The 20,598-nt window shown below is 62.5% G+C and overlaps 2 protein-coding genes across 4 annotated transcripts; one reads left to right on the forward strand and one right to left on the reverse strand.

Annotated features, from left to right (window-relative positions):
- Positions 1-88: 88 nt before the first annotated feature.
- On the reverse strand, positions 89-13,163 carry POLRMT (RNA polymerase mitochondrial). Of its 2 annotated transcripts, XM_079116553.1 has the most exons (21): positions 12,982-13,160; positions 12,038-12,136; positions 9,485-10,074; positions 6,986-7,116; positions 6,648-6,834; positions 5,668-5,817; positions 5,244-5,408; positions 5,001-5,171; positions 4,607-4,831; positions 3,421-4,209; positions 2,967-3,089; positions 2,555-2,677; positions 2,157-2,336; positions 1,903-1,989; positions 1,690-1,803; positions 1,568-1,620; positions 1,371-1,469; positions 866-938; positions 651-742; positions 499-575; positions 89-410 (listed from the first exon to the last, which is right to left on the reverse strand). In XM_079116553.1, exons 1-21 carry the CDS (start codon positions 13,070-13,072, stop codon positions 361-363), a joined length of 3,669 nt encoding a protein of 1,222 aa, XP_078972679.1. In that variant the 5' UTR covers positions 13,073-13,160; the 3' UTR covers positions 89-360. The 2 variants fall into 2 exon arrangements, with proteins under 2 accessions (XP_078972679.1, XP_078972680.1); XM_079116554.1 differs by lacking the exon at positions 2,555-2,677 and having other exon boundaries at positions 12,982-13,163.
- Positions 13,164-16,051: 2,888 nt separating this feature from the next.
- On the forward strand, positions 16,052-20,495 carry FGF22 (fibroblast growth factor 22). Of its 2 annotated transcripts, none has more exons than XM_079116602.1 (3): positions 16,052-17,285; positions 19,128-19,231; positions 19,305-20,495. In XM_079116602.1, exons 1-3 carry the CDS (start codon positions 17,072-17,074, stop codon positions 19,497-19,499), a joined length of 513 nt encoding a protein of 170 aa, XP_078972728.1. In that variant the 5' UTR covers positions 16,052-17,071; the 3' UTR covers positions 19,500-20,495. The 2 variants fall into 2 exon arrangements, with proteins under 2 accessions (XP_078972728.1, XP_078972727.1); XM_079116601.1 differs by having other exon boundaries at positions 16,053-17,285; positions 19,328-20,495.
- The last annotated feature ends 103 nt before the right edge of the window (positions 20,496-20,598 follow it).

Raw genomic sequence — 20,598 nt, forward strand, 5'->3', positions numbered from 1 at the left:
TAACTGGCCCGCTCCTGTCCACGTGCATCCGAGGTGACCTGCAGGAGGGGGCACAACAGTCCCCCCCAGCGTCTGGCACCCAGGGGCGGGCGTCCTGGCTGCACCAGGCGTGGGGCCAAGGCTGGGGTCCCCGTCGTCATGATGAATGTACTGACGAGCCGAGGAGCAGCACCCACTGCGGCCCCCACGCCCCATTAACCCCACACCCCATTCCGCGCAATAAACGACAGCATTGGCGCCCAGTGCCTGGCGTCTGGTTGCTTGGTGGCGTGCCAGTCTCCAGAGAGCAGTGGTCCTGTGGGTGGTGAAGAACTTTTTATTTACTATGCAGTGCCCTGGGCCCGTGGACTGGGGCCTGTGTCAGCTGAAGAAGTAGGTGGAGTGCTTCACCTGCTCCAGGTCCAAGGACCCTGCGGAGGGAGGGGAATGAGTCCCTGGCAGTGCAGAGGTGCCGCCCAGCCATGCCCCTCTGCCCCAGGCCGGCCCAGGCCCACGTACCCGTTTTAGGCACCGACAGCAGCGTCTCCAGCAGCTTAGTGGTCAGGACACGCTGAGACAGACTCTGAGGCCTGGTGCTGAGGACAGGGTGGGGGTGAGGCTGGGCAGGACTGCGGGTGGAGGGCCAACGTCCAGCGGCTGCGAGTGCTCACCTGGGGCTGGAGCAGAACCGCTTCACCAGGAACTGGGACAGGTCCTGAAGGATGGGCTGGCTGTGCAGGTTGATGAACTGCTCCCTGCACACCTGCGGGGCCCGAGTGTCAGTGGCACCCACGGCCGCCTCCAGGTCTGAGGTCCAGGCACCAACGCTGAGGACTGAGGCCAGGGGCCCAGGCCCCGGCCTCTGGGGGATGGGGAAGGGCTGCACCTGGTTCATGACGGGGACATTGGCTGCGTGGGTCCAGAAGCAGTCATGGACAGAGACGAAGGTCAGCCCCTTCCTGCACAGTGCAGAGGGCTGCTGGGGAAGGTGCCCAGCAGGGCCAGGCCACACCCCACAGCCACCTCTTTCCTCAAGATCCAGGGAAGCGTCTCCTCCCAACCCCATCACAGCCCTCCCCAGCAAGCCCACCCAGCTGCCCCCAGCCATCCTCCAGTTGTGCAGAGAGATGCCTTTCCCCATGTGGACCATCCTCAGCCCCTCTGGGGGTGGCTGACACTACCCACTCCACTCCAGCACAGGCCAGCCACCCTGGTCTGGGCACACCCCGTGGTGCACATGGTAATCTGAGCAGAGCTCAGTCTACACAGCCCCTGATGTCAGTGGGCCCTGTAGCAGGACTGTCCACACCCACTCCCAGGCCTCCACCTGCCTCCTGCATGGCCTGAGGCCTCTGCCACCCAGCTGCCCCCGCCCCGGCGGCCCTATCCACCTGTAGCAGTGCAGCGCTGTGAGCATCATGTGCGTGGAGTCCAGCGAGTGGATGAAGTTGGGCGGGAAGCCGTTCTTCTGCTTGAGCGTGTTGGGCTTCCTGGAGGACAGGTGGGGATGGGGTGGGTCGGGTCAGCTCCTGCCCCTGCGCACCCTGGGCACCGCCGCCTCCCACTCCCCGTCTCCCACTCCTCTCACTGGCTGGTGTCCCGACTGCTGCTGCAGGTGATGCTCTGGAGCCCGCCTTTGACCTGCAAGGGTGAGGGTTGAGTGCCTCGGTCGGCCCCATGGGGAGGGCGGGGCAGGGAGCATCCACCTACCAGAAACTTGGAGTCCTGGTGGTAGGGCTGGACGACGGGGATGCCCAGGGGCGTGACCCACTCCACCGCCCAGCCCGCCTGGGAGATCAGGCGGGCGCTCTCGGTCAGCCAGTGCTGTGGGACACAGGCACTCAGACGTGGCCCCTGCCCCTCCTCAGGGCCGCGCAGCAGCGGGCAGGGAGGGCACAGGCCAGGTGGGGTATGGAGACACACCTGGATGGCTCGGGTGCCTGAGAACATCTCCTGGAGGCTACTGAAGACCTGGCGCACCAGGTAGTGGGAGGCATCCCACACGAACTCCTGGGGGCAGAGTGGGAAGGGGTCACTTCACCTCGCCTGCCAGGTGGGGAGACCCAGGCCCAGAGGCCCCTGGGAGTAGAGGAGAGCAAGGCGGAGGGGCTCTGACCCCACAGAGAACAGTGGGTCTGGGGTGAGGAAGGGGCACCTCCCACATGCAGCCCACACACCTGGGGGAAGTCGCTCAGCTCCCGGAGGCGCTTCTCAATCTGCAGGCGCCCGCCATAGCGGGTGACCCCATACACCACGGTCATCACTGTCTGCTTCACCACCTTGCGGCTGATGAAGCCCTCAAGGACCTGGGCCACCCGCACGCCACGGGCGGCATCCTGCCTACGGAACACCTCCACCTGGCCGGCAGGGGCAGATGAGCGCCACCCGGGAAGCCCAGGGACTGTGGGGCCCTGACACCCCCACAGCCCCAGAGTCCAGCCCACCCCCCCCACCAGTGGCCCCATCACAACCACAGGACAGGCCAAGGACCAGGGTGGGCCAGGCACTCATATGTCAGTGACCCGCTGCACCCAAGACCCTGGGTGGGGCAGGTGCCAGGGGCCCAGGCACCCACCTGCGCGGCCACCCCACTGTACACATCCTGCGGCAGCTCCGAGGGCAGCAGGTTGACGGAGGCGGCGCCCACGCTGTCCCGGCCCAGGGCAGCGTAATGCTGCAGACCATTGCAGGAGCCGTCCTGCAGGAGGGAGCACGTGAGCAGCTCCACACACAGGCCCCCAGGGATCATGGTGCAAGCCGGTGCCCCAGCAAGGACAGCGGGGAGGCCGAGGCACAGAGCTGACATGCAGCTGGGCACTCCCTAGAGCCACTTCCACAGCTGGGGAGCAACAGGGTGGCTGGGTCCCCCGGGGGAGGAAGGGACAAGTCCTAAGGCTACGCGCGAAGGCCACTTGGCCTCTGGGTCACTCTGCAAGGCCAGGGCCCTGGTCAGGCAGTGCGGAGTCTGCGGGGCCAGTGCCACTCACCTGGTGCACGGGCAGGTGGGAGACGTAGGCAGCAGGGTCTGGGGCCCGTACCGCCCGCGCCACTTCCATGCAGCAGGCCAGGGTCTGCCAGGGCTCCTCAGAATCCATCCACCACTTCCCGCCCTGCCAAGGACAGGCGGAGCCCCGGGTCAGGCCCAGCCCAACCTCACAGGGCCGGGCTCAGGCAGAGGCCAGACGGGTCAGGAAGGCCAGGACCCAGATGGCCCAGACGGGACTGGGCGGCTCAGGCAGAGGAGGCTTCAGAGGAGCACTGCTAGCTGCTGGTGGACTAGGAGAGAAGGATGGCAGGGAGGACAAGGCCACAAGTCCTGAGGGAAGGAGAGTGGACAGCAGAGAGGGTGTGGCAGGGGACAGCATCAGTCGGTGCTGAGGAAGCAGCTGGAGGTGGCAGGGGGCGAGGGGGCTGTGGCGGCGCTGTGACACGTCCCCTTACCGCCATGGGCTGGTCCGCAGAGTCCAGGATGTGGTCCATCATCTCGTCAGCGAAGGCTAAGCGGGCCTGCAGCGAGTCCCGCTTCCGGAGCCCTGTGAGGTTCACCAGGTGGATCTTGAGCCAGTCGAGGCCGTGAGGGCCCAGTGGACGGCCCTCGGCGAACTCCAGCAGGGCTCGAGCCAGGTCACTGCCAAGGTGGTTGAAGTGGGGAGGACAGGGGTAGGTGCGGCCTCGGAAGTCCATGTTGTGGGGCAGCCAGAAGACGCGGTGCCGCAGGTGCTGGGCCAGCGAGAGGCGGTAGAGGGCGTCGGCGCGCAGGCTGTGCATCTCACGCGCTGCCTTCAGGCAGCTGGCCAGCTCCCGCCGCAGCTCCGCCTTGCGGGCTGGGGGTGCGCCAGGTGGGAGGTGGCTTTCTCTCGGCCGGGGTGCTTCCGAGGGGGGAGGCGGCACACCCAGGCGGGAGCAGCCCTTGTCCCTGAAGAGCTCCAGCACCAGGTCCAGCACCTGTCCGTTGACGCGCCACGCGCAATTCCCCAGCTGGGTAAGGGTGTCCAGTGCACCGTGCAGGTTGGAGGGCGGGCAGTGCTCCAGTAGGCGTTGATGTTGGGTGGTGCCCTCCACTGCACGCATCAGTTTGGTAGGGCTCAGTAGGAAGGCGCCAGTGTGTGGCGAGGTCCAGGGCAGCGGGGGGCACAGCATGGGCACGTCTACCGTCTCAAAGGTCAGCCTGGGCTCCGCTGCAGTCACCAGAAGCTGTATGAAGGCCGGGTGTGGCTTCAGGATGCCGATCTGGACAAAGGCAAAAGGTGGTCAGGACCAGGCCTCAGGGCCACAAATGTCACTTCCTGTTGCTGACCCAGAACTAGCTGAGGGGCCTCTCCTCCTCAGCTGCCACCGGGTCAGCCTGACACCAAGGCTGAGCTGACTTCTGCAAGCAGGTCCTGCAAGCCAGATGCCCTGCCCAGGGGACCAGTCAGCAGGGGGCCAGGAGGCTTCTCAAAGGCACACAATGCTGCTGACCCTACCCAGGTCCTCCCACCCTGCAGGATGTCCCCCGGACCAAACAAACACGGGGCACCTCTGCCATGCCCAGCCCAGGATCCCACCGTCTCAGGTTCCTCCCTCTAGCTCCACCTCCTGAGGCAGGGGCGGGCACTGGCCTCCGTGGCCCAGGAGCGCTACCCACCTGGCGGTAGCTTCGGAAGGAGTAGACGTGGTACAGCACAGGGATGAGCTTGCTGGAGCCCTGGGGCACAGCCAGGTCCAGGGGCATGTGGACGGCCTGCACCAGCAACTCGGCCAGCTGCTTGCCCAGCTGCATAAGCACTGGCAAGGGCCAAGGCTGCTGTGGTGGGGCCTCAGGTGGCCCCAGTGACTCCCAGTACTGCCTCGGCAGGCAGGGCGTGGCCACCTGTGAGGAGGCGGGTGGGGGCAGGAGAGCTGGGCTGCAGGACTGGGCCTTGCTGGGCCCTCGCCTGTCCAGCTGACGGGAGGAGCTCATCCCCATCCCACAGATGGGGCTGAGGGTGCTCAGGGCGGGCTCCCACCCAGGCCCACTGCTGGGCTGCCCTGTGGCTCACCGGGGTGTCGGAGGCCAGGAGGTGCAGGTACTGTGTGTACCTCTGCTGCAGCGCCTGCACCTGGTTGCTGAGCCGCTTCTGCTGCACCATGTGCCGGCTGAAGGCCCGCAGGCCCAGGTCCTTGGCCACCACCACCAGCGACTCGCCCTGGGCGGGCAGAGCATGGAGGGTCTGGGGGAGGCGGCTGTGAGCCCATGCCACCCACTGCCCGCCCACCTGCCCGCACCCTGGGACAGCGCGCACCTGTATCAGCATGCGCACCAGCTCCCTTTCACTGAGCAGGCACAGGAAGGGATAGAGCGTGGGGCGGCCCTCGTGCGCCTGGTGAGCCAGGCTGGCCTTGGTCTCCTGCAGCACGCGGCGCAGGGCAGCCTCCCACTGCACACGCAGGGCCTTCAGGGTCTTCCGCTGCAGGGGCAGAGGGCACAGTCACCACCATAGGGGCTGGCAGGACCCCAAGCTGGGCTGGGTCAGGAGAGCCTCCCACACGGTGGAGACCTTCAGGCAGCTCCTCCCGCCGGTGGTACAGGCAGGGTGTGATCTCAGTAGAGGCTGAGCGGAGAGCCTACTTGGACTCTGCACAGAAGCCAAGCCCAGGCCATACCACTCACCACAGGGTGGGCAGGGGATGGCCCACATAGGCACAAGTGCCAGACTCAGCCCTTACTGCCTGCAGCATCTCCTTGGTCACTGATGGGGCCTTCTCCACAGACTGGACGTGGACACTGGTGGTCAGCTCTACACGGAGCTGCTGCTGGAAAAGGTCCTTCAGGGTCTGCAGGGGCAGGTGCAGCTTCGGGTAGGACACAGGGCCATCCTGCAGAGCACAGAGAGCGTGAGGGCCAGGCACCTGCCCTGCAGAATTGCCCTTCCAAAGAGCTGGCCTGACACAATCCCAGCTGCAAGTGTCCTGCAAGCTGCTCGGTCACCGAGAGCAGGGTCAATGTCAGGGAAACAGCCCACTGCACCCCTGGTTTGTACTGGGTCCCTGTACACTTGGAGCTGTGTGACTGTGCAACCCATCCCAAATCAGCTGCATTACAAACAGTGACCAAGGCCCAGGGCACTGAGAAGCAAAGGCACACGTCCACGGATGCCTGTGCACAAGCAGTCATGAGGCAGGACCACAGCAGCCAAGAAGGGAACAGGCAGACATGGTCCATGCCCCTGGAGCATCCCTGGCCAGGGCAGGAGTGTGGTCACACAGCTGCAGCACGGATGAACCCTAGGACCTTGTGCTCAGTGAGAGCCAGACACAAGGCCACAGTGTGTGACCCAGTGACAGGAGGTCCAAGATGGACGTGGACCTGTGGGTACAGGGCTGGAGAGAGATGGGGACCTCCCGCCCTCCCACTCCTAATGGCCATGTCCTCCCCTGCACCTTCCCGCTGCCACCCTCCAGGTCAAGGAGCCCTGAACCCGGCCAGGCCAGGTTCCTCAGAGCCCTGGCTCTGCCGACACCCATGGAGCAGAGGGACAGAGCCACAGCGATGGCCAGGCAGTCCCCAGAGGCAGGAGGCAGGTGGTGGTGCCACACGAGGGCTGCCATCAGGGAGGACTGGAGGCGAGGCCACGCCACTGCCCTGGGTCCGCGTCCACTCGCCTGGGGCCTGCCCCTAGCTGCCAGGCCCCGGCCCCAGGGCTCACCTTGGTGTAAACCTCCTTCAGCAGTGCAGAGGTGTTGACCTGGGGTGGGGGCTGTGGTGGGGGGCTAAAGGTGGGCTCAGCCTGGGCCACCGCCCTCAGGACCATAGCCTGCTCCTCCTTGGAGAGGGACACCTCTGTGAAGAGCTGCTGCAGCTGCAGTCCATCCCGGGCCATCTGCTCCAGGCACCTGGGGGTGGTACACAGTGGGCAGTAGACCTCATGGGGCAGCCCTGCGTTCCACATCCCCAGAACCCACTGGGGGTGCCTCGCACCCACCACCCGCTCACCCTGAAGGCCTCTGCAGTCCCTCTACAGAGGGTGGGAGGATGTCCACCTACCTTTTGATTGTGTTGGCATCCTGGTCCAGCCGCCCCATGCACTGGAGGGCAGCTGCATAGGACAGGAGGTCTGGGGCGAGGCCAGCATCTTTCACCATGAAGAACACATAAACCAGCTCCTTGAAAGAGCCCTGAGCACACCAAGCCAGGGTGAGGGCCCGAGATGCCCAGCCTCCCTGACCCTTGGCTTCCTGGAGACCCCTACTCTGTGGCCACTGACTCAGGAGGGGGCTGTGCTACTAGCCCCAGTGACTCCCTGGGTGGACAGATGGGTCCACCCCACACAGCTGTGCCTGGGATTGAGGTGCAGAATGGTCGGAAGCTGCATGACCGGCTGGTAAAGCCCCGAGGGGCTTGTGTCGCTGGGGAGTGTGAGGCTTGTCTAGACGTCTGAAGTCCGAGGCTGTGAACACACACACTTCAGGGCTACTGAACACTGAGCCCTTTCCAGGCCATCCTGATCTTCCAGAGGACCGATGTCTGGCTCTGCTCAGGCTGACTCTCCTCCACTTCACCTCCTTCTGTTCCTCCTCTGACCCTGCCTTGGTCCTCCTGCTGCTGCTCCCAGTTTCCTAAGGTGCAGGCCGTGCTACTGACAGACCCCGCAGCTTCCCTGGAAGCACTACCTCAGCGGCCGGGCAGATGGCATCCTCATTCCCGCCCATCCCCAGATGTTCTCCTTTCCCTTAAATCTCTCTAGGACACACTGCTACTTAGGAATGCCGCACAGACCCCCCGAGGGGACAAACCCCGACACCTTCCCTGTTCATTCCACAAGGTGCCGCTGCTGTGCTCTGAGAAAGGTTACCTGTGATGGCCACAGCACCACAGACCCAGCCGAGCTGCCCAGGTGGCAGTCCCTAGCAGTCCCTGACTTATGTGTAAATATCCTGATGCTCAGTGGTGCAGGCACGCTCAGGCCGCAAGGCCGCGCCTGTCCCAGTGACAGTAAGAACACCCCCAGGGCTGGGGAGTCTGGGTGGTGCTGCTGCAGCACATGTCTGATCGACCTCCGTGTTTTGTGAAAGGGTCTCACCGTGCTGCCCCAGCTTGGCTTAACTCCTGGCCCCAAGCTACGCCACCTCGCCCTTCCAAGCAGCAGGACACAGGCACAGGTCACTGCACCTGGCTTGTGTCCTCCCTTTCTTTCGGCAGTACAATCGCCACCACGAATATACCCGCTGTGAACTTCCGAGCACACACACTTGGGAGTATGCAGGCCAGAGGAGACCCTCCTCTCCTTCCCAACTCTGCAGCAGTGTGGGCCCCAGGGGGAGGTGGACGCTGGGAGCCACCCAGGGACAGGCAGGGTAACGGGACTCAAGCAGGTCCTGCGACTGTGGCATCGTTCCTGGTACGCTGGCCACCCAGCCACAATTACTAGGGAGCAAGGGACACATACAAAGAAGGGACCGCAGGTGAGATCAGTGCTCAGACTGCCCGACACCCACGATGGCTCAGAACCGAGGCACGCGGGCTAACTGGAAGTAGCCTCAGCAGACACAAACCACCAAGACGATGCCGCCCCACCAGGGAACCTAAACCAGGGGGCACAGCCGCGGCTGCCAAGGCCTGCCAGCCAGGGTGGGTTTTCCAGACACTGGGAGAGGCAGGGAGGACGCCAGGAGGCAGTGCAGTCCTGCGCACCCTGAATCTGACTCCTGCGCTTCAGGGCTGGTGAGACACATTTCTCTTGTTCTAAGCCACCAAGTCTGAGAAGCCTGGTTACAGGAGTCCCAAGGCAGCGCCCAAGGTTGCTGAGAACAGCTGGGTTAGCGGGGCTCCCCAAGGCACGGAAGGGCTCACGACCCTGAGTGTGAAAGCAGCAGTGGCGTGCCCACGTCACGGGCATGCAGGCCTGGGGCCCAGAGCAGCCACCAGTGCTCACAGACCTTGCTGTGCAACAGGGTGCGGCGAGGCGGCACCTCAGGTTCCCTGGCACGTCTGCCGTGGCACATGGACAACCACTCTTGAAAACGATCGCTTTCCTTCCCCCAAACGTCAGACAAGCCCCACCCCACCTGCTGGCAGCCTGGGGCATGGCGGTGGAATGCTGGTCCCCCTTGAGAAGGCTGGCAGCGCCACTCCCCCACAGCCAGACCAACCAGCGGGGTAAGCACGACTCCCAGGTGGACAGAGGAGCAGCGGCTGGCGCCTCCCCGAAGGCTGCCAGCTGCCAGCACCTGCACTGACCAGGCCTCACCATGCTGCCAGCCTCCCACCTGGAACACAGTGGCAGGCTCCTCTGAGCGGCCGCGCTCGACAGCCCAGGCCAGCAGCCAGCCCTCTGCGCTCAGTCACTGAGGGCTTCTGCCAAGACCACGGGCTCTGTTTGAAAAGCCCACAAGTCACAGGAACAAGGCAAGGACTTGAACTTGGGAGCTGAACGCAGAGGGTGGAATTCAAAGGAGGGCACGTCCCCACCTCTGGACCTCAGCTACACCCCGGCAGGGGGGTCTCCTGGGAAGCTGTGGTCCCCCTGAGCAGGGACCCCCTCACCTTGCGTGCCCAGCCAAGCATGACGGTGTTGTACATGGGGAGTGTGAGCAGCTTCCGCATCCGGGGCCTGCTGTGGTAGCTGACCAACACGTGGTGGGCGAGGGGCAGGTGGCCACTGACCAAAGAGCACTCCAAGAACGCCAGGAGCTTCTGCTGCTGGCCCGAGAGCTGAGCCTCCGCCTCCCTGTCCGACGGGACCTGCTTCTTGTGGAGCAGTTTCTGGGGGGTCTCCTGCAGCACCTGGGCCAGCTGTTCCTCCCAGGGGCTCTCCGGGCTCTCCTCTGCCTTGCGCCGCAGGAAGCTGGACAGCTGCCCACTCACCAGCCGGGGCTCCAAGCGAAGTGGCCGGGGCTGCAGCTTGCGGTCCAGCTGCTGGGCACGTGCCTGCAGTTTCACTTGCAGGCGCTGCTTTCGCTTCTGCATGGTCCTCTTCTCCTTGGCCAGCTTTTCTGCCCAGCGGCCACAGGGCTGCCCCTGCATCTTCCTGGGTAGCTGGCATTCGCCTTCCGAGAGTCGAGCCACCTCCACCCTCTTCACGGAGACCTCTGACTCGCCCTCGGCCTGCAGCTGCCTTACGCGCGCCTGCAACACTGTGGGCAGAGAGAGGACCCCATTCAGCACCCAGCTCACTGCATGTGTTGAAGGGCGGGGCACCTGACGTCGCGGTCTGGGTGTATGCTGGAGTGCTCAGCTTCCCGGACCACATGGCCTCTCCCCTAGAGCCTCTCCAACTCTGCCCGGAACACAGTGGCCTCACCCTGACTGCCCACCCCGTCGTGCCTGCCGCCTGGTGACCACAGCCCCCTCCTCTGTGCTGGTTCTAACCACGCAGCTGCTCTGAGCGTGGAGAGCAGACGCTGAGCCGCTGCTCCCAGGGAAGACACAGGCCAGGTTTCTCTGGCCACATTTCCACTTGTGATTCTGCTTTACACAACTGTTTGGAGACCTCAGAGTCAATTCCACAAGGCTGGACTCTGGCCAGTGACTGCCCCACTGCACAGGCGTACCACAGTCCCACAGAGCCACTCTGAACAGCAAGACCACCAGAGAACACACAAGAGCAGGGCACCAGGCACCACAGAACGACCCCTGCTTAGTGTGGGCTGAAATAAGGCAGGCCACCACCCATCCAGCTCAGCTAGGGAGGGACGTGCTGGGCAACCTGCTGGTCTGCTAGTGACCTTGGACTGGTGTGGGGTTACAAACGAGTTTGTAAGTGGGTGGATTCTATTTGTAAGGAGAGAACCCTAAAATATCAAGGGCCAACCAGAGCTGTCCCGTCTCAGGTGCCTCCCTCAGCAGAGCATTACACCCGCGTCCCTGCAGGTGGTGACGCCCACAGCTGGGGCGGCACATGGCAAGGGTCTGGCACAGATGTGTTGAAGTATAACAAAAAAACAAGCATGAGCTCAGCAGGGTTCTCCAAAACTCAGGAGACTGTGGAGTGCACCTAACTAGAACATGCTGAGGAAGGATGAGGCACATGCAGATGGGAGGATGTGATGTGGGTGTGCACGCATCCTGAGGTAGCAGCTGGGCCCAGAATGGGAGGTAAGAGGCACTGGCTCTACAAGGAGCAGGAAAACAGCACGTGCAAAGGCCCTGGGGCAGGAGTGTGGCCACAGTACGAGGTAGGTCCATGGCCCACAATGTAGGGTTGACCCCCAGTGAAGAGTGTATGAAGTGATTTAAATTTCTAAAACGTTCTTCTGATTAGATGATGGGTCTGAGCTTAGGCAGGTAGCTAACATGGTAGTGTACATCTGCAATCCCAGTGGTTCAAAGGCTGAAGCAGAAGGATCACAAGTTCAAAACCAGCCTCAGCAACTGAGACCCTGAGCAACTTAGTGAGACCCTGCCTCAAAATGGAAAATGTGGCTCCATTTTGTGGGGATGTGGCTCAGTGGTTAAGCACCCCTGGGTTCAACCCCCAGATCCAAAAAATAAAAATAAAGTAAAACAAGCAGGTAGGTGAGAAGAAAGGGCTGCTGTTCCAGGTGGGGTCCCTGCCCCTCTTCCGTCTGCACGCAAGGCTGCTCTGCAACGGAGACAGTATTTCCACAGGCTCCCTTCCTCACCTGTTGCCTGCTAGACGTGGACGGGACATGGGGCTGGAGAGAACAGAAGGAACCGGGCAGTACCCTGGGGGCCCTGCCAGCTGGACTCAGCTGGAGAAAGTCAACACGCACATCCCAACTCTGCACTGAGCCATGTGCGGTGCTAGGCACCTCCCCAGGTGTGATCTGGGGCTTGAACTGTCCCCCTGGAAGTGGGAACCCCTGGTGAAAAGCTGGGGTGGGGGTCACAAGAGCTCCAGAGCTGGCTCAGCACAGAATGGGGCCCAGCAGGCCGTGTATGGGCTTCTGCTGACCACACCACCTACACTCTGGGCACTGAGTGGCCCTGGGGCCAAGTCACCCTAAATACTGCTCTGCATACTGTGGAGCCTGTTCCCTCCTTGGGGGTCATGTGAGCCAGGGGAGATCCCAGGAGAGTGGCCAAGGGGTGCTGTGGGGAAGGGATTTCAGCCCCACGCTCAGGGTCCCCGCTCACCCTCCAACAGTTCTGCATGACCCCAGTCCTTCCTGCGGTCTTGCTCACAGGGGCTGGCTGATGAGTTCCTTCTGGAGCCCCAGAAGCCAGAGAGGGTTCCTGGGGAGAGAGGAGGGAGATTGAAGGTCCTGGGATTCTTCATGGACAGACACCACAGCATCAAAGGGTAAAGGGACCAGATGGGGTGGTGCAGGTCTGTAATTATAGCCACTTGGAAGGCTGAGACAGGAGGATAGAGTTCAAAGCCAGCCCAGCAACTTCGTGAGGCCCTAAGCTATTTAGCAAGATCCTGTCTCTAAATATTTAAAGGACTGGGGATGTGGCTCAGTGGTTGGGTGCACCTGGGTTCAAAACCCAGAACGACACGCACACAAAAAAGAGCAAAGGGGAGCTGGGCGCGGTGGAGCACGCCTGTGATCCCAGTGGCTCTGGAGGCTGAGGCAGGAGGATCAGACCGCAAGTTCGAGGTCAGACTAGGCAACTTACCGAAATCCTGCCCCGACAAAAAAACAACAAAGGGCTGGGGTGTGACGCAGTGGTTGAGAACCCCTGGGTTCGACCCCTGGTACACGACCCCACCGGCAAAGGGGCCCTAAGCTCAATGGAAACTGTGGTCCACCCAAGTCTCGGCCTGGAGGGGAGCCGCCCACGAAGTTGGGGCGCGGATGCAGAATAAGGAATTCCGAACTAAAGGCACCCAGGTTGAAAGGTCAAGAGCCCAAGTCCTAACCCGGGACGGAGGCCCAAATGAACCAAGGTCAAAGGTCAAAGTGCCCTGTGGCTCCCGCTCAGGAGGCGAGGCCAAGGCGAGGGAAACGCGGCCAAGTCAGAGGCTTCCAGGACCCGAGGGCAAAGGGCGAAGGCCGGGGGTGGGTGGCCGAAGGTCACCGCCGCGCAGCAGAAGCGGGCCATCGCCGCGGGCCGCCGGGCCTCCGCTGCGTTACCTTCCTCGGACGCTGCCCGGGGGCGGCTCGAGGGCCGCCGCAATGCCCTGCGGACTCCGGCCGCGCTGCGGCCCCAGCTCAGCGCCGACATGCCGGCCTCCTCCACCACGCGCCGCCCGTACCGCGCAGGCGCGCGCCGCCCGCCAGGAGTTGTGGTCCCGCGGCGACGGCGGCTGAGAAGGGTCCTCCCTGTCGGAAATGAGCCTCCGGAACCACACGTCCCAGGATGCAGCGGGGTCGGAAGCAGGAGGGCATGCGCCGCAGGCGCCCTCTGATTGGCTCTCCGTCGCGCGCTCGGGGAGGCGGCGCCCCCGGCCGTGGCCGCGCGTGTTCTAAGGCGGTCTTTGGGGACCCCAGACAGGGCCCGGGGTTGTTTTATTTTTTTGTTTGTTTTACGGTACTGCATATTCAACCCAGGGGTGCCCCACCATTGAACAACATCCTCTCCCCACCCCTTTTCATTTATTTTTATAAATTGCCCAGACTGGTCTCGAATCTGTGATCCTCCTGAGTCCTGGGATCCACAGACTTGCGCCGCTCCCCGTTTTTTTTTTTTTTTTTTTTTTTTTTTTTGCGTACTTACTAGATAATTAGGACGACATTCTACAATTTAGAGATGCCTGTCCTTCATTTATGCAGTGAGTACTTCGGGGCGGGATTATTAGTATCCCCAGTTTATTGTGGTGGAAGCTGAGGTTCCCAGAGTTTGATCGGGTGGCTCAAAGTGGCTCAGCAGGAACACTAGGGAGATTGGAAGGAAATCCCAGATCTGCCTGCTCCCAGTTGAAAAGCTGAGGGGCAGTTTGGGTATCGTATGTCCTGGATAGTTTCCTCATCCACTCCCTCCTGCCTCAGTTGATCCACTAGTCCCCTAACCCCCAAAAGACAGGGGCACCGTGGGGAGGCTGAGGCAGGAGGATTGCGTTAGAAATACCGAGGTGCCACGAGAATCCAACACGCACTCAGATGCGGGTCCTCAAGGCACGCTTCACTTCTGCCAGAAGCAGGTGCTACCCAGGACACCTGGGCAGATAGGCTGCCTGCATATGTCCCTAACTGAGCACCTCCATAACCGAGCCGTCTCCCTTGCCCTGAAAGGAGGAGTTGGGGGTTACAATCTACACAATAGCCTAATTTTAAAATTGGGGCTGGCAAAGGGAAGGGCTATAGTTAAAATGGTACAGTTAGCTCTTACATCCCAATCAAGGCTAAATACTATATTCTGAAAATGGACCACTGAACTTCCTGAGCAACTAAGCAAGGCCATAAGCAAATTAGACCCTTTCTCGAAATAAAAAGAAAACGACTGGGGATGTACTCAGTGGTAAAGGACCCCTGGGTTGCACCCCAGTACCAAAAAAATAAATAAAATGAAATAATAGAGCTGGACAAATGCATTAAATGAGATGCTTTGTGGAGCCTGGATTCAGCCCTAGCCTCTCCAGGTGACCCTCTCAGGCAAGGCAGGGCCAAAGCTTTTGTTCAGTTGGGGAAACAGGCCAGAGTGGGGAGCCCTCAGTGGGGCCCAGCTGGCACGTGAAGACCAGGGAGACTGGGTGCCAGCCCGCGGTCTGTAAGGGCTCTGAGGCAGAGCCTGCCAAGGTGGGAGGAGCAGAGCAGAGTGAGGCTGGGGGAGGATGCAAGGCAGCCCTGGAGGGGGCTCAAGCTGTGTGGCCAATAAGCCACCAAGAGGGACACAGAAAAGAGGGTGGCACTGCAGATGGCATCAGCCCAGCACCTCCCGCAGCCTGCGCAGGGCGAAGGAGAATGGCGGGTTCCGAGAAGCCAGGGCCAGCTACCAGAGGCCCCTCCTGCCGGGATGAGGGCTGTACCTGGCGGAAGGGCCCGCCCCACTGACTCTGGAGGGCACATTCCAGCCACCTTGCCCACGCAGGCCTGGCACAGTGACGCCACTCGTCGGGAATGCTTTCTGCAGACAGCAGCATCCTCCCTGACCCACCCCAGCTCACCCCAGGACGCCCAGGGCTGTGACCTCAGACCCTGGCTACGCCCGGGTCACCTTCCTGACCCCTGGGGGCAGGCTGAGTCAACAGGACCTGCTCCCCCAGGCCAGGGACACCTTTCACTGCACAGTCTGGCAGAGCCACAGGGAGGCAGCTCCCGCATCCCCGGGTGGCAGAAGGGCACACGGCCACCTGGAGCACCACAGCCGGTGCAGGAGCAAGGTGACACAGCTGCATTGTGGATGGACCTGAGGACAAAAGCTACATAGCTGGGTGTGGTGGCACACACCTGTCATCCCAGCAACTTGGGAGGCTGAGGCAGGAGGATCACAAGTTCAAAGCCAGCCTCAGCAACTTAGCAAGCTACTGTCTCAAAATAAAAAATAAAAAGGGCTGGGGATGTGGCTCAATAGTTAAGCATCCCTGGGTTCAATCCCTGGTACCAAAGCAAAGTCACACAGTATGTGACTTCATTGACAGGAAATGTTCAGGACAGGAGAGTCCAGAACAGGAGGTGGACCCACAGATGCCAGGGGCTGGGTGACTCCTAATGGGCATCAGATTCCTCTGTGGGGTGGTGGGATGTTCTGGAATTAGTGGGGATGGTTGCACAACTGTGAGTGCCCTAATAACGCTAAATTATGCACTTCAAGTGGGTGATTTGCATGGCACGCAGAATACATCCAGTCACGCTGCTATTAAACCACCTAAGTCAGACTCCTGGGTGAGGCACCCTCGCAGGTGAGCCCTGGTCCTCTGGCAGGGCCCTGGGGAGGGAAGGGAAGCCTGGCGTCCCAGGTGGAGTTTATTCAGCACCTGTGCTGCGTCCTCTGCCACCACCTGCTGGGTCACCTACTGGTTTGTTTGGATGTCCCTTGCTGGCCCATTTTCAGGGGAGCCACGTGAGATGAGGTGACAGCCTCAGGTCATGCAGGCCTGGTCTCAGGATTTGCATGTGGGGAGCAGGGTCTGGCTGCACCCAGCATGGGGGCACCAGACCCTACCCACCCTGGGGATTGAGACTCAGCTGCCCCCCCCACTGCATCACCCCCCCCAACACCCCCCACCCCCCCCACCCCCACGCCAGGAAGAGTCAGGGAACCCCTGAGTTGCCAGGCTGGTCTCCCTCCTGAGGGCTCCCCAGAGTGTGGCTGCTCAACAGGTCTCCACCTTGGAACTGTTTTAAGGTGCCACCTGGGGCCAGGCACTAAAGCCAGGGGTGTTGGGAGCAGTGGGCAGAAGTGCAATCTAGGGATGTGTTCCCAGGGGCCTTTGGGAAGTTCGGGCCCTGTGGGCCTGTCAGTGGAGCCTCTTGGCTCTGAGCCTGTGGAGCCGCTGTGCTCATTCTCAGTGCCCAGGGCACAGGCAGGCTGGTGAGGGTGCTGGCTGGCAAGCTGGAGTGGCCTGTGTGGGGCTCAGGTGTGGCCATAAAGTGGAGCAGGTGTGGGTGAGGATGCAGCCGCCCATTCCTGCTACCTCAGACATGCAGCCACAGCATCCAGAGGGGATGACCTGGGCTGTCATCCGTGCCCTCTCAGCTGATAACTGACTGGCTCACTCGTCCCAACTCCAGGGGCTTCCGCCCACCTGTCCAAACACAGACTCCTGAATCGCTCCCTCCATCCCACAGAGAAGCCCCTGCTGTCCACTCTCAGGAAGCTGGGATGGAAGGAGGAGTCCACCTACGGTGCCCACCAGGACTCTGCTGGCACAGGCTGGCACATGGGCCAGCAACCTTCTGTTTCTCTGCACCTCCCTCGCACCTCCCTATCTCTGCCTCTTAGTCTCTCCTTGTCTGTCCCTCAGTTTCTGTCTTTCCCTGAGCTGCCTTCTCCTCTTGTCGCTCTCTTCTGTGTCTCGGTCTCTGTATCTCTACCTGTCTGTCTCTGCATCCGCCTCACACCCGGGAGACAAACGCACGCACCGGAGGCTACAAGCCACCAACAGGCCCCGCCCCGCCCCCAGGCGCCCATTGGCTGACGGCTGGGCCGTGCCCACCCCAAACACGCTTTGGCCCCGCCCCGTGGCTACCATTGGCCAGCGCGCGTCCCGTCCCCGCCTCCCCTGCGAGGCCAGGTGGAGCCGGGGACTTCGGAGGCAAGAGCCGGCGGTGAGCGGAGTGGGCCATGCGCCGCCGCCTCTGGCTTGGCCTGGCCTGGCTACTGCTGGCGCGCGCGCCCAGTGCTGCGGGGACCCCGAGCGCGCCGAGGAGGCCGCGCAGCTACCCACACCTGGAAGGCGACGTGCGCTGGAGGCGCCTATTCTCCTCCACCCACTTCTTCCTGCGCGTGGACCCCGGGGGCCGGGTGCAGGGCACCCGCTGGCGCCACAGCCAGGACAGTGAGTGCGCTGGGGCAGCGGGGCCCGGAGAAGGCGGACGAGGGAGACTCTAACAGCCAAGGGGACAGTAATGACAAGGGGTGCGCTGACCAGGTCATGTCCCGACTGGGGCCTCAGTTTCCTCTGCCCTAAGGTGGGTACAACCCACTCGGTAAGAGGAGGGGGGGCACTTGAGGCTCCTGGCTTTGCGACAGACAAGGGTCTTCGTGGTATGGTTCTGAGGTGGGTCGCCTGGGTACAGAAGGGAAACCGAGGCTGCAGGAAGGGCTGCAGTGGTCATGAGATTGACTCACCCTGGGCTCCTGACACTAAAGTCAGGACCTGAGCTGGGTAACTGTGTCTTCCCAGACACCCCACCTGGCAGATGAGGAAACAGCACAGAGAGGAAAACAGCTGCTCAGGGTCCCCACCCAGAAGGGGTAGTGGAGCAGGCTCCAGTGACAGCGACCACCACCCTCTCTGCTTTTGGGCTGTGGCCTCTGGGCCTTGCCCAGCAGGCAGTTAATGCTCAGTAAGTGTACAATATATGTGGCAGGAAGAGAGGCCAGGGCACAGAAGAGGAAGCTAGGGAACTGGGAGACCAGGGGTCACTTCGCACAGCTCCCAGGTCTGGGCAGGGGGCAAGCTCCTCGCTAGCATCCTGAATCACCACCATCGGGGTACATAATCACCCCTGCCCTTCCCAGAGGCTTTCATCTGGGGCTCCCAGCCCTCAGGCAGCACGCAGGGAGGGCAGTGACAAGGGACTGGCCAGGCAGGTCCATCCATGGCAGCATGGCCAGGCGGGGCGGCCTCAGGCTGGGGAAGAAACCTTGCTCTGCCAGGTGACCTCGGATGGGCACTACTTCCCATGAGCCTCTGTTCCCCCATCTGGACGGGGATGGGGTGATGGAGGGCAGTGGCTGTGGACCGGCTCCTCTTCCTGAACTGATTGGGCCCCGCAGTGTGCTGTGCCGGCATGTGTACACCGTGGTGGGACACTCTCCCCCGGACTCCCAGCTGTTCTCCCAGGGAAATGAGTTCAGCAAGGACTGATGTAGCCCTCACAGTGGGCCGCACAGGTGCAGGAGGGGGTCTGGCAGCCTCTCTGGGAGGTGGTGAGCCTTGAATGGTGACCAGGAGCTGACCGTGCACATGGGCTGTGCACGTGGCAGAGGAAATGACCTCACCTGGCCCTGGGAGGGCGAGTGGCCAGTGGAGGTGGTACGGCTGCCACACAGGTTTATGTCTCCATGTCCAGAATGATGGATGAAGGGCAGCATCTGGACTCGGCACTAGGTGCCACATTCGGGCAGAGGTGGGAGGCTCCTCGCTGCCTCTGCTGGATGGGGCTGCTGCTCACGGGGCAGGCCCTGTCCAGAGTGACCCCCTGACAGACTGCCGTGGCGGCCCGTCTCCCCTCTGGGAGGTCAGTGCAGGTGGCTTCCCACAAGGCTGCATGCAGGCTTGCTGGAGTAGGGCAGGAAGCAGGCTCCGTGTTGGTCTCGTTGACCCAGAGGTGGAGGGTCAGGCAAGGTGAGGATGTGAGGGAGCCCAGGCCACTATCTGCCTCTCCTGGTCCTCAGCAGTTGACCAAGGGCTGCCCGGCCTGCACTGCAAGCTCTGGTGAGCACATGCAGAGCCAACAGGACCCTGGGCTGTTCACGCTGTGCTGTGGCTGCTGTGGCTCCCAGGGCTTCCAGCCTTGTGCCTGAGCTCCAGGTCATGGATGCCGACTCCTGAACACCCAGCCTGGGCAGGCACACAGTAGGGGTGCAGATGAGTGCAGGGTTAAGGCAGGGCGCGTGTGGGAGAGACGAGGAGCGGGAGCCAGGAGCCACCCTGACCAGCCCCTCTGCGCAGGCGTTGTGGAGATCCGCTCTGTCCGTGTGGGCACCGTGGCCATCAAGGCTGTGCACTCGGGCTTCTACGTGGCCATGAGCCGTCAGGGCCACCTCTATGGGTCGGTGAGTACTGGGTGATGGTGGGCAGAGGCGGGTTGCAGGCAGTGTCAGATGGCCTCATGCACCCGCCCCTCAGCGGGTCTACGGTGTTGACTGCAGGTTCCTGGAGCGCATCGAGGAGAACGGCTACAACACCTACGCCTCGCTCCGCTGGCGCCACCGGGGCCGGCCCATGTACCTGGCACTGGACGGACGGGGAGCCCCCCGGCAAGGCATCCACACACGGCGGCACCATCTGTCCACCCACTTTCTGCCCGTCCTGGTCTCCTGAGGCCCTCCGAGGTCTCGAGGGCCTGCTGACAGACCTGGAGGCATGGGGAGAAGGAGGGCCCCGAGGACGCCCGAGACAGGGGGAAGGGGCTGAGGCTGGGGGCCCAGGCCCGGCTGCCTGTCGGTCCTTCTGCCTGCTCTTCTTCTGAGTTCTAAGGGTGCCAAGCACCGGGTCAAAGCGGGGGCCCCAGGATGGGGGAGGCAGGTAGCAAGCGGAGTCCAACTGCCTAGTACAAGGGTGAGCAGGCCCAGGCTGCAGGCACGGGCTGTCATCAGGCCTGGGCAGAGTGCCCTGGACAGGGCACACCAGGGAGGCTAACAGGCCCCAGGGGTGAGCGGGCAGGGCCCACACAGGGCAGTGCTGCAGGTGCATCGCCCTGCCCTGTGGCCAGAACACAGCCCCAAGACATCCACATCTCACCCCCAGGGCCTGTGGACATGGCACCTCCTGGGGCAGAAGGGGCCCTGAGCTGGGGACACCCAGGTCACCCCAGAGTCCCCATGGGAGGCAGGAAGAGGCTGCACTGCTGGCTGTGGAGCGGGAGGAGGGGGATAGGGCCTCTCCTGGGCCTCAGGAGGGCTGGTCCTGCCACCCCTGGGTTCAGCCCAGGGCAGCCCACACTGGCTCCCCCCAGAAACATCAGATAATAAACACTGCAGCCTGTCAGAAGCCGTCACGTCACAGGACGCACACAGAGGCCATCATCTCAGCCTCCCGGGTCTCAGGACGGGCAGGGGCTGCTGAGGGGCTTTGTGTCCTCGCCCTCCACGGATGGGCCCTCGGGACAGCACACCCAGCGGCATCTCTTCCACTAACCGGCCCTCACCATTTTCCTCCGTGCTGGGCATGGCTGACCCCTACTGCTCACATGGTTGGTAGCTCTGGCCATCAGAGGCAACAGCACTCAGCAGCTCAGCCTCACGTCCCCACAGGCTGCACAACTCAAAGCTCCTGCTTCCGCCAGGAGCAAGCCAGTGGTGGCACGGCTCCAGAGGGCCGGGGTGCAGCGGCTGCCAGCACAGGGTCCTCCGACAGAGCTCCTGCTCATCCAGGGCCCTGTGCGGCTCCCAGACTTGGATTTAGGAAGCGACTGTCGGGC

This window comes from Sciurus vulgaris (assembly GCF_902686455.1).
Source record: "Sciurus vulgaris genome assembly, chromosome: 16".
Classification (NCBI taxonomy): Eukaryota; Metazoa; Chordata; class Mammalia; order Rodentia; family Sciuridae; genus Sciurus; species Sciurus vulgaris.

Bases quoted from the DNA above. Each gene is read 5' to 3' on its own strand.
- POLRMT (XM_079116553.1), bottom strand. From the start codon at position 13,072: ATGTCGGCGCTGAGCTGGGGCCGCAGCGCGGCCGGAGTCCGCAGGGCA. The intron at 10,075-12,037 runs GTGAGCGGGGAC...CTCTGCCCACAG, and splicing joins TCATGCAGAACTGTTGGAGG to TGTTGCAGGCGCGCGTAAGG. The intron at 6,835-6,985 runs GTAGGTGGACAT...TACCACCCCCAG, and splicing joins GATGCCAACACAATCAAAAG to GTGCCTGGAGCAGATGGCCC.
- FGF22 (XM_079116601.1), top strand. From the start codon at position 17,072: ATGCGCCGCCGCCTCTGGCTTGGCCTGGCCTGGCTACTGCTGGCGCGC. The intron at 17,286-19,127 runs GTGAGTGCGCTG...CCCTCTGCGCAG, and splicing joins CTGGCGCCACAGCCAGGACA to GCGTTGTGGAGATCCGCTCT. The intron at 19,232-19,327 runs GTGAGTACTGGG...TGTTGACTGCAG, and splicing joins AGGGCCACCTCTATGGGTCG to GTTCCTGGAGCGCATCGAGG.